The sequence below is a fragment of the Ursus maritimus genome, unplaced genomic scaffold (genome assembly GCF_017311325.1).
Source record: "Ursus maritimus isolate PB19 unplaced genomic scaffold, ASM1731132v1 scaffold_20, whole genome shotgun sequence".
In the NCBI taxonomy this organism is placed as follows: domain Eukaryota; kingdom Metazoa; phylum Chordata; class Mammalia; order Carnivora; family Ursidae; genus Ursus; species Ursus maritimus.
In genome coordinates this window covers 43,478,683-43,490,697 of record NW_024424453.1, presented here as the reverse complement: position 1 = coordinate 43,490,697, position 12,015 = coordinate 43,478,683, and the positions used below count along the sequence as shown (strand labels likewise).

At 39.2% G+C, this 12,015-nt stretch overlaps 1 protein-coding gene across 1 annotated transcript; it reads left to right on the top strand.

Moving 5' to 3' along the window:
• Positions 1 to 1,311: 1,311 nt before the first annotated feature.
• LOC121104229 (ATP synthase subunit ATP5MPL, mitochondrial-like) lies at positions 1,312 to 3,704 on the top strand. Its single transcript, XM_040636592.1, has one exon. The coding sequence runs from the start codon at positions 3,537 to 3,539 to the stop codon at positions 3,699 to 3,701; it is 165 nt and encodes a 54-aa protein (XP_040492526.1). The 5' UTR covers positions 1,312 to 3,536; the 3' UTR covers positions 3,702 to 3,704.
• The last annotated feature ends 8,311 nt before the right edge of the window (positions 3,705 to 12,015 follow it).

Here is a 12,015-nt window from a genome sequence, read left to right as displayed (position 1 = left end):
TTTGGTAACAAAATGTGTGGCATTCAGTTCAGAATTACCAAGCATATAAAGAGACACAAAAGAAAAAGAACGAAGAAACAGACCTATGAGTGGTCCAGATACGTGAGCTACCAGACACAGACTTATTTTTTTTTAATGTGTTTTTATTTTATTATGTTAGTCACCATACAGTACATCCCTGGTTTCCGATATAAAGTTCGATGATTCATTAGTTGCGTATAACACCCAGTGCACCATGCAATACGTGCCCTCCTTACTACCCATCATCAGTCTTTCTGCTAACGAATGTGAAAGGGTTTCACATAGCTCAGGGCACATACTAAATGCTCAAAATTTGTTTGCTAGGTTGGAATCTTCTCCATGATCTACTCAGTCAGGTAGCCAACGTTGACTGTCTCTGTTTCCTCACTATCCACACTTCTTATGTTCCTCTCGTAGCTTGAATTTCAGCTTCATTACCTAACATGGTGTTTCTGAACCTTTTTTCCCATTATTGCCCTCCTAAAGAGTCTTTTCAGACATTTTTAAATCGCTCTCCCACATGGCATTTTAATACCACAGACAAATTGTTTTATCAGTTGATGTTCTGTGTTTATATCTGTACTTTACACATTAAAAAATTAAGTTGCTTTTCATCCCCTAAGAACCATTCTTACTCCTGTTGAGAATGCATGACCTGTCCTTTCATTCCCACCAACAATGTAGGAGGGATCCCCTTTCTCCACATCCTCTCCAACAATTGTTGTTTCTTGCCTTGTCTATTTTTGCCATTCTAACTGGCGTAAGGTGGTATCTCAGTGTGGTTTTGATTTGAATTTCCTTGATGGCTAATGATTTTGAACATTTTTTCATGTGTCTGTTAGCCATTTGTATGTCTTCATTGGAAAAGTGTCTGTTCATATCTTCTGCCCATTTTTTTATTTGTTTATTTGTTTCTCGTGTATTGAGTTTGAGAAGTTCTTTGTAGATCTTGGATACCAGTCCTTTATCTGTAGTGTCATTTGCAAATATCTTCTCCCATTCCATGGGCTGCCTCTTAGTTTTTCTGACTGTTTCCTTGGCTGTGCAGAAACTTTTAATCTTGATGAAGTCCCATAAATTCATTTTATCTTTTGTTTCTCTTGCCTTTGGGGATGTATCATGAAAAAGGTTGCTTTGGCCGATGTCGTAGAGGTTGCTGCCTATGTTCTCCTCTAGAATTTTGATGGATTCCTGTCTCACATCAAGGTCTTTCATCCATTTGGAGTTTATTTTTGTGTATGGTGTGAGATAGTGGTCAAGTTTCATTCTTTTGCATGTAGCTGTCCAATTTTCCCAGCACCATTTATTGAAGAGACTGTCTTTTCAGACACAGACTTTAAAATCACTGTGATTAGTATGTTCAAGAAAATGGAATCAAGACGAGAATTTCACCAGACAACTTGAATCTGTGAAAAATTAAGGGGGAAATTCTAGAACTTAAAAAAAATACCATTACTGAAATTAATACAACTTAGAATTCTATACCAAGTGAAGATACACGTCAATAATGAAGGTGAGGAAGGTTTAAGGGGTTTGGAAGTCACAGCTCTGTCCCAACAACTCTCCATGGATCCAGAAGAGAAGGAAAGACAAAAGACAAACTGCGGCCCCCACCACTGGGGAGGTGGGTGAACACAGATCATCACAGTTTCCCAGAGCAGAGACTCAGGAAGAAATTTGTCACAGGAGCCAGTGCTGGGGTCAGAAAATTTGATCTGCCATTGATGCATTAATTGCTGGAGCCTCAGCGTGGACAATGGTAGAGTGAGAAACTACAGGGGGACTCGGGCAGAGAGGGAAGACCTACAACATGGTGAGATTTACCTCTAGGAGCTCAACCAGATTCCCACGGTAAATATCTGAAAACAAATCAATCCCCTCAGGCTTTCTGCAGGCCAAGAGAATAAGGAACCCTGAAATAAGCCGGAGAGCTCTGTGCTTCTTAACAAGGTCTGTCCTCAGTGAGAACTAGTTAACTAGAACCTAATCTGCTGGGATATTAGCAGAGCCTCACTTGCCTGGGGGAAAGAAAAGACCCACCTCTAGTCCACTGGTGTCATCCTGTCCCACCTCAATGGGGAGAAAAAAACCTGAGAAACCCTTGTGAAGTTCACTGTGCAGACACAGAGGGCAGCTGAGAGGCAGATCTAATCGCGGGATGGTAGAGTGCTTCCCCTCCCCCACACCTCACCGCCACATCAGTAAAGGCCTATTCACTGGATTTGTTTTTACCCAGGACCCATGCCTGATTATCAAGAAAAAATTAAAAGGCATACCAAAAGGCAAAAGTGTAGTTTGAAAAGCCAAAGCACCCATCAGGATGCTTGCTAAACTAGATATGCACCAAATATGGCAGGGATATTGGAATCATCAGACTGCGTATTTGAAACAACTACGATTAATATGCTAAGAGCTTTAATGGATAAAGTAGACAGCATGAAGGAACAGATGGACAATGTAAGCCGAGAGATAAAAATACTAATAAAGAACCTAAAAGAAATGCTAGAGATAAACAAAAAAGATTTAAAAAAAAAAACACTGTAAGAGAAATGAAGAATGGCTTTCATAAGCTTATATAGACTGGACATGGCCAAGGAAAGAATCAGTGAGCTAGAGGATACAGCGACAGAAACCTCAAAAACTGAAAAGCAAAGAGAACAAAGATGAAAAATAGAGAACAGCATTCTAGGGACTGTGGACAACTAGAAAAGGTGTAATGTACACATAATGAGAGTACCAAAAGGAGAAGAAAGGAACAGAAGAAAATGTGAAACAATAATCATTGAGAATTTCCCCCAAATTAATGTCAGACACCTAACCACAGCTCCAGGAAGTTCAGAGAACACCAAGGAGAACAGATGTCAAAAAATCTACACCAAGGAATATCATCTTCAAACTATAGAAAATCAAAGAAAAAAAAATTCTGAAAGAAGCAAGAGAGAAAAAAAACACATTTTCTATAGAGGAACAAAGGTAAGAATTGCATCCTACCTCTTCTCAGATACCATGCAAGCAAGAAAAGAGCAGAGGGAAATATTTAAAGTATTGAGAGAAAAGAGAGAGAGAAAAAAAAGAAAACATTTCGTAATGGACAAAACCCAAAGAATCTGCATTACACGACATATTACATTGTGTTTTACTTTGTGAAAATTCATCAAGCTATATATAGAACATAATACAAGTTTATTTTTTTTCCTAAAACGTCTACAGAATGGTGAGAAGGAGGGGAGATGAGAAATAGTGAAGCTTTAATGACTACATTCACCCTCTCCCACTATAAACCACCTGCCACAGGCTCAAGTTCAAGATGGGAAAACTAATTAACTTCAAATCATGTTCGCGACTTTGCTAATTACAAAAGACTGGACATTTTGATACTGGACTTTTAATTACCTAAATATAACCAGAAAGTGCATGGGGTTTCTGAGCCTTCATCCAAGGTCAGTGCTTTAAGAACTAGGCAATGTGCCACTCGATGACCTTTCTGAGTCATTGGCTAGGCAGATCCCCATGGCATGAGCGGGGGATCTTATGCCAAGATGTTTCAAAGCCTTGTTAAAAATGCTCGGGTCCCCACGAAGCCCTATTCTACCCAAGTGTATCAGGAGAGTTGGGTAGCAATGGGATTGATCGGCTTCATCACTTATGAAATCAAGCAAGTAAAAGCTTTGAAAGCTTAGAGTTTTGCACCTGCTCATGGTCATCGTTAACCCGCTTTACTTGAGTACACATCAGATGCAACACCAGTCTGGCTGTACATCTCAGCGAGCTCTGTTAGATGTAACCTTGTAGACATGTTGTTTCCTTTGTGGCATAGATAAAGGTACCTGGGAGGTGCACCAAACTAACAAACTTGGCAATAAAAACGTGTTGCGCTTATAATGATTTTTTAAACCCTCCCAAGGTGGTCTGCTTACTCTTTCCTTGCCCTTGTGCTCAAGGCAGGGGATGCAGTGGAGGACCTGGGTCACAGCCTGGAACATTGCTGCCCCACCAAGAAAACCCACTTTGGACTTGTGAGTGAGACATAAACTTTTATTGACTAGCGTTACAATATTTTAAGGCTGTTTGTTATGTGCCCCACATAATTAATGCACTGCTATTAGAACTTTCAAGGTAAACAAACCCACCAAAGACTCAAAGATGAAAAGGGAGAGTGGCAGAAAACGTAATTTACGTTCAGCAAGTACTATTTTGTGCAAAACTCTCTGCTGATAATAACTAAAATTTCTCAGCATTTATCACTAGCCATGGCAATGCTACCTTCTCTAGATACATTGCTTCATTCAATTTCTACAAACACCCTTTCAGATGAGTGTGATCGTCGTTATTATACAGATAAAGGTAAATGAAGGACAGACTGACATTTATTTTTTTTTTAATTCCAGTATAGTTAACATACAGTGTTACGTTAATTTCAGGTGTACAATATAGCGACTCACCAGTCCTATATATTACTCACTGCTCATCAAGATAAGTGTACTCTTAATCTCCTTCACCTAATTCACCCATCCTCTCACCCACTTCCCCTCTGATAACCATCTGTTCTCCATAGTTAAGAGTCTGCTTTTTGGTTTGTCTATTTGTCACTTTGTTCATTTGTTTTGGTTCTTAAATTCCACATATGAGTGAAATCAAATGGTATTAGTCTTTCTCTGACTGATTTATTTTGCTTAGCATAATACTCTCTAGCTCCATCCATGTTGTTGCAAATGGCAAGATTGTGGGGTTTTTTTATGACTGAATAGTATTCCATCGTGTATATATACCACTTCTTTTCCCATTCGTCTACTGATGGGAGCTTGGCCTGCTTCCATAATTTGGCTACTGTGTACAATGCTTCTATACACATAGGGGTGTATGTATCCCTTTGAATTAGTGTTTATTATTTGGGTACATATCCAGCAATGTGATTCCTGGATCGTGGGGTAGTTCTGTTTTTAACTTTTTGAGGAACCTCCATCTTGTTTCCCACAGTGACTGCACCAGTTTACATACCCACCAACAGTGCACAAGGGCTCTTTATCTCCACATCTTCACCAACACTTGTTGTTTCTTGTGTTTTTAATTTTAGCTATTCTGGCAGGTGTGAGGTGATACCTCATTGTAGTTTTGGTTTGTATTTCCCTGATGATGAGTGATGTTGAGCATCCTTTCATGTGTCTGTTGGCCTTCTGATGTCTTCTTTGGAGAAATATCTGTTCATGTCTTCTGCCCATTTTTAAAATGGATTATTTGGTTTTGAGGTGCTGAATTGTATATATTCATTTATTTTGGATACTAACCCTTTATTGGATATGTCATTTGCAAATATCTTCTGTTCAGTAGGCTGTGTTTTAGTTTTGTTGTTTCTTTTGCTGTGCAGAAGTTTTTTTTATCTTGATCTAGCCCCAATAGTTTATTTTTTATTTTGTATCCCTTGCTTCAGAAGACATATCTAGAAAAAAATGTTATGGCTTGTCAGAGAAATTATTGCCTGTGTTCTTTTCTATGATTTTTATGGTTTCAGATCTCACATTTAGGCCTCTAATCCATTTTGACTTTATTTTTGTGTATGGTGTAAGAAAGTGGTCCAATGTGATTCTTTTGCATGTAGCTATTCATTTTCCCCAGCACCATTTGTTGAAAAGACTCTTTTTCCCACCATATTCTTTTTTTTTTAAGATTTTATTTATTTATTTACTTATTTATTTATCACAGAGAGAGAGAGAGAGGGAGAGAGCAAGCACAAGCAGGGGGAGCAGCAGACGGAGAGGGAGACGGCTCCCTGCTGAGCAGGGAGCCTGACATGGGACTCGATCCTAGGACCCTGGGTCCATAACCCAAGCCAAAGGCAGACCCTTAACCGACTGAGCCACCCAGGTGCCCCCCACTGCATATTTTTACTGCCTTTGTCAAAGATTAATTAACCATCTAGCTGTGGTTTTGTTTCTGGGTTTTCTATCCTGTTCTATCCTGTTCTATCCTGTTCTATGATCTGTGTTGGTACCATACTGTTTTGATTAGACAGCTTTGTAGTATAACTCGAAATCTGGAATTTTCATAATTATAGTTTTATTTTTCTTTTCCAGATTGCTTTGGCTCTTCGTGATCTTTTGTGGTTCCATACAAATTTTAGGATTGTTTCCTCTAGTTCTATGAAAAATGCTTTTGGTATTTTGATAGGGATTACATTAAATCTGTAGAACGCTTTGGGTAGTATGAACGTTTTAACAATATTTGTTCTCCCAATCCATGAGCATGGGATCTCTTTCCATTTGTTTCTGTCATCTTCAGCTTCTTTCATCAGTGTGTTACAGTTTTCAGAGTATAGGTCTTCCACCTCCTTGGTTAAGTTTATTCCTAGGTATGTTATTATTTGTGCAATTGTAAATGGGATTGTTTGCTTAATTTCTCTTTCTGCAGCTTCATTATTAGTGTATAAAAATGCAACAGACTTTTTGTACATTCATTTTGTATCCTGTGACTTTATTGAATTCATTACCAGTTCTAGTAGTTTTTAATGGACTATTTAGGGTTTTCTACATACAGTATCATGTCATCCACAAAGAGTGATAATTTTGCTTCTTCCTTACCAATTTGGATGTTTCTTATTCCTTTCACTTACCTGATTGCTATGGCTAGGCTTTCTAGTACTATGTTGAATAAAAGTTTTAAGAGGGGATATCCTTGTCTTGTTCCTGATCTTAGGGGAAAAGCTCTGTTTTTCTCCATTGCATATGATATTAGCTATAGGTTTTTCACATATGGTCTTTATTATGTTGAAGTATGTTCCCTCTAAATCTCCTTGTTGAGGGTTTTCATCATGAATGGATGTTGTACTTTGTCAGTTTCTTTTTCTGCATTGATTTAAATGATTATATGGTTTTTATCCTTTTTCTTATTGATGTGATGTATCACGTTGATAGATTTGCAAATGTTGAACCTCCTTTGCATCCCAGAAATAAATCCCACTTGATAGTAGTAAATAATTTTTTAATGTATTATTGGACTTGGCTTGCTCTTATTTTGTTGAAGATTTTTGTGTCTATATTGATCAGAGGTATTGGCCCATGGTTCCCTTTTTTGGAAGTGTCTTTATCCGGTTTTAGCATAAGGTACTGCTGGCCTCATAAAATGAATTTGGAAGTTTTCCTTCCTCTTATATTTTTTGGAATAGTTTGAAAAAAATATGTATTTACTCTCTTTTAAATGCTAGGTAGAATTCACCTGTGAAGCCATGTGGTCCTGGACTTTTGGTTTTTGGAAGATTTTTGAGTACTGATTCAATTTCATTGCTAGTAATCAGTCTGTTCAAATTTTCTATTTCTTCCTGGTTCAGTTTTGGGAGGTTATATGTTTCTAGGAATTTTTCCATTTCTTCTAGTCCAATTTGCTGGCATATAATTCTTCTTGTCCAATTTGCTGGCATATAATTTTTCATAATATTCTCTTACAATCCTTTGTATTTCTGTGGCATCAGTTGTTATTTCTCTCTCATTTCTGATTTTGTTTGAGTCCCCTCTTTTTTTGATGAGTCCGGTTAAAGGTTTATCAATTTTATTGATCTTTTCAAAGAACCAGCTCCCAGTTTCATGGACCTGTTCTATTGTGTTTTGCTTTGTTTTGATTTGGTTTTGGTTTTGGGTTTTGGGTTTGTTTGGGTTTGGGGTTTGTTTGCTTGTTTTAATTTCTATTTCATTTATATCTGCTCTAATCTTTATTATTTCCTTCTTTTCACTGGAGTTTTGTCTGTTGTTCTGTTTCTAACTCCTTGAGGTATAAAGTTAGGTTGTTTATTTGAGATTTTTCCTGCTTCTTGAGGTAGGCCTTTCTCACTATAATCTTTACCCTTAGAACAGCTTTTGCTGCATCTCAAAGATTTTGGACCACTGCGTTTTCATTTTTATTTGTCTCCATGTGTTCTTTGTTTTGTTTTGTTTTAATTTCTTCTCTGACTTCTTGGTTGATCCATTCATTGTTTAGTAATATGTTATTTACCCTCCATGTTTTTGCATTCTTTCCAGATTGTTTCTTGTGCTTGATTTACAGTCTCATAGCATTGTGGTCAGAGAAGATGCACGGTATGACGTCGGCTTTTTAAATTTTGTTGAGGCTTGTTTTGTGCCCTAATATGTGATCTATTCTGGAGAATGTTCTGTATGCACTTGAAAAGAATGTGTATTCTACTGTTTTAGGATGGAATGTTCTGAATATATCTGTTAAATCATTCTAGCCCTGTGTGTCAAAGAAACTGTTGTCATTGATTTTCTGTTTGAATAATCTGTCTATCGATATAATTGGGGTATCAAAGTCCCCTATTACTATTGTATTCCTATTGATTACTTTGTTCATGTCTGTTATTAATTGCTTTATGTATTTGGGTGCTCCCATAGTGGGTGCATACATATTTACAATTGTTATATCTTCCTGTAGGATTGTTCCCTTGATGATTATATAGTGTCTGTCTCTGTCTCTTGTTATAGTCTTTCCTTTAAAGTCTATTTTGTCTGATACAAGTATTGCTACCCGGGCTTTCTTTTCACTTCCATTTGCATGCTGAATGCTTTCCCAACTAGTTGCGTTCAATCTGCATGTGTCTTCAGGTCTAAAATGAGTCTCTTGTAGGCAGCATATAGATGGGTCTTGCTTTTTTATCCATTCCATTACCCTATGTCTTCTGACTGGAGCCTTTAGTGCATTTACATTCAAAGTAATTATTGACAGGTAGGATTTTATTGCTCTTTTGTTACTTATTTTGTGGATGTTTTTGTAGTTCTTTTCTGTTCCTTTCTTCCCTTGCTCTCTTCTTGCATGATTATTTAAGTTTGAACCTTTTTTTTTTTTTTTTGCAGGGGTGGGGGGGTTCATTTGCTGAATTTTTACAGATATACTTATTTTCACAGGTTTTGTGCTTCTCACTTTTCTTACTCTTACTTATGGTCTTTCCTTTCCACTTAAAGAGTCACTTTTAACATTCCTTATAGGGCTGGTTTAGTGGTAATGAATTCCTTGAACTTTTGTGTGCCTGGGAAACTCTTTATCTCTCCTTCTATTCTGAATGATAGCCTTGCAAGATAGAGTATTCTTGGCTGCAGATTTTTTTCCTTTCAGCACTTTGACTATATCATGCTGCTCCCTTCTTGCCTGCAAAGTTTCTGCTGAAAAATCAGCTGATAGACTTATGGGGTTTCCCTTGTATACAGTTGGTTTCTATTCGCTTTCTGCTTTTAAAATTCCCTCTTTATTACTACTTTTTGCCATTTTAATTACTCTGTATCATGGAGTGGACCTCCTTGGATTGATTTTGTTAGGAGACCTCCGTGCCTCCGGGATTTCTGTTTCCTTCACCAGATTTGGGAAGCTTTCAGCTATTATTTCTTCAAATAAATTTTGTACCCCCATTTCTTTCTCTTCTCCCGGGATCTCTATAATGTTTAATGGTGTCACTGTGTTCCCTAAGTCTGTTCTCATTATGCATAATTTTTTGATTCTCTCACCTGCGTAGTTTGATGATTATTTTCTATTACTCTGTCTTCCAGGTCAGATTCATTCCTCCTTCTTCCTCTAGCCTATTTATTCCATCTAGTGTATTTTAAATTTCATTTATTGTGTTCTTCATCTCTGATTGGTTCTTTTTTATCTCTTTTGTAAAGGTCTCCCTGATGTCCTCCACTCTTTTCTTGAATCTAGTTAGTATCTTTATGACCACTACTTTATTTTTTTAAAGATTTTATCCATTTATGTGAGAGAAAGAGAGTATGCACACAAGCAGCGGGCAGTGGCAGAGGGAGAGGGAGAAGCAGGCTTCCTGCTGAGCAGGGAGCGTGATGCAGGGCTCAACCCCAGGACCCTGGGACCATGACCCAAGCCAAAGGCAGACACTCAACCAATTGAGCCACCCAGGAGCCCCAGTGACCACTACTTTACATTCTGTATCAGGCTTATTACTTATCTCTATCCATTTAGAGCTCTTGCTGTGATTTCTGTCTTGTTCTTCCATTTGGGACATATTCCTCTGTCTCTCCATTTTGTGTAACTCTCTGTGTCTGCTTCTATGTGCCAGGAAAGTCAGCTATGTCTCCTGCTCTTGAAAGTAGTGGCCTTATGAAGTAGAGCTCCTCTACTGTTCTGCAGTGCAGCCTTGCCTGTTCACCAGAACCTGGCATTTCAGGCACGTCTCCTAGGAGTGTTGTGTGTGCCCTGCTCCTTTTGGTGAGCCACTTTTTCCTTGAGTCCAGTTGTCTGCAGTGGTTCTCCTTGCCTGTTGTGAGCAGTGTTTGTTCCCTGTGGTGTTAGTGGGCCAATCTGTGGCCACCTTGGGCTGGAGTTGAGTCAGACCAGGTATTTTCCAGCAGTGTAGTAGCACCAAACTGCAGGGTGTTTTCCCTGAGAGGCTTTCATTATTAGGTAGGGCCTGCACTCAGACCAGATGTCTGCCTCCAGCCCACTGCTGGGGCCGTGGTGTGACCTGCATGTTTGGTTATCTTCCTCTCCCTCCAGGGCAGGAGTCACTTAGGAGTGGTGCTCTCCTCTGCTGGGGCTGCTTGCACACTGGCAGGCCTGAGCTACCAGTCTGGATGTGTTCGGGCCAAAAGCATTTTGGAGGGAGAGGATCCGCAATGTGCACGGGGGGCGGGAGCAGCAGCATTAGCAAGTTAGGTAGTGAGTCTTGGAGCTGTGCTGTTTCCTGCAGGTAGCCACCTGTGTATGCTGGGGATCGGAGAGAGATATGGCACTTGCCAGCTCTTTTATTCCTAGGCGAGTCTCCCAAGATCTCTATCCATCTGGGACATACTTCTGAGACAAGTAAACTACTCTCCTTCTTGTATACCCCAGGTGTTTTTAAACTGCCACTTCCATGTTTTATCTGTATGGGGCTCTTCGTTGTGCTGTCTCTTAAAAGGGCAAGGACTCAATTTCCTCTTGCCTTTCTGTCTCTTCCACAGCCAAGCCCACTGATTTTTAAATTCTAGTTTTTAACCAGCCCCTCTGGTTTTCAAAGCCAAATGTTATGGGGATCCATCTTCCCCCTCTCGGATCCCTGGTGTGAGGGTCTGTTTTCTCTCTTCTCCCTGGGCATCCCTCCATTCCACAGAAGACCACAATCCATTTTGCTCCCAACTGTGTCTCTGCCCTTCCTGCCCTCTTCAGTGTGGTCTCGTCTCTATATCTAGCTGAGCAGAGTTTTTTCTGCCAGTCTTAGTGTTGTTTTCTGGGTTATTTACACTGATCTGGGTGTTTTCTAGTTCTATCCATGGGATGAGGTGAGTTTAGGGTCCTCCTGTCCACCATCTTCCCCTGAAGTCCTCCAGACCCACATTTAGAAAGCAGCAATCCATTCCAGAATCCACTCCATTCTAGACTCACGTGCGGACCAGTCTTGCACCAGAGCCTGTGAATGCCATTAGACCAGCATTTTTTATACGGAGCTATCTGATTACTGGTTTCTCAAGGAACTGTGTGACTTAGGAAATCACTTTAACTCTCCATGCCTCTGTTTCCTCATCTGAAATTCTCTCATAAAAATAGTAAAACCAGGACTGTTCTAAAGATCTTACATATGAAATGCTTGAAATAGTCCTGGACACATGAGAGTTGTTTAATACCAGTTAGGTACTATTTTTATTAATGTGGGTGTGATTATTGAGTAAATAGATGATTCAGTCAAAATAAAAAGGGGGGGGGAGGTCCATAATGAAATAAATGTGGCCAACCTTGGGGCAACAAAATTAAACGGGTTCCTTGTATACAGGATAGTGACAGCCCAAGTAGGAACGGTAGAGTACGCAGTGTTTCCAGCACTTACGTGCTGATAAAATCCTTTTTTTCAGGGCACATCTATTAACATCATTAATTCATTTAACAGATGTTTATTGAGGGCCTATCATATATCAGGCATTGATACAATGATGATCTGTGCAGTTCCTGTCTTATGAAGCTAGTAGACAGAAGGGGAAAAATACAAGAACAAGTGAAAAGCAAATAAAGTTACAAACCGTGAAAGGTTCTGTG

What these genes read in the sequence shown, in the direction of transcription:
- LOC121104229 (XM_040636592.1), top strand. Translation starts at nt 3,537, where the DNA reads ATGAGCGGGGGATCTTATGCCAAGATGTTTCAAAGCCTTGTTAAAAAT.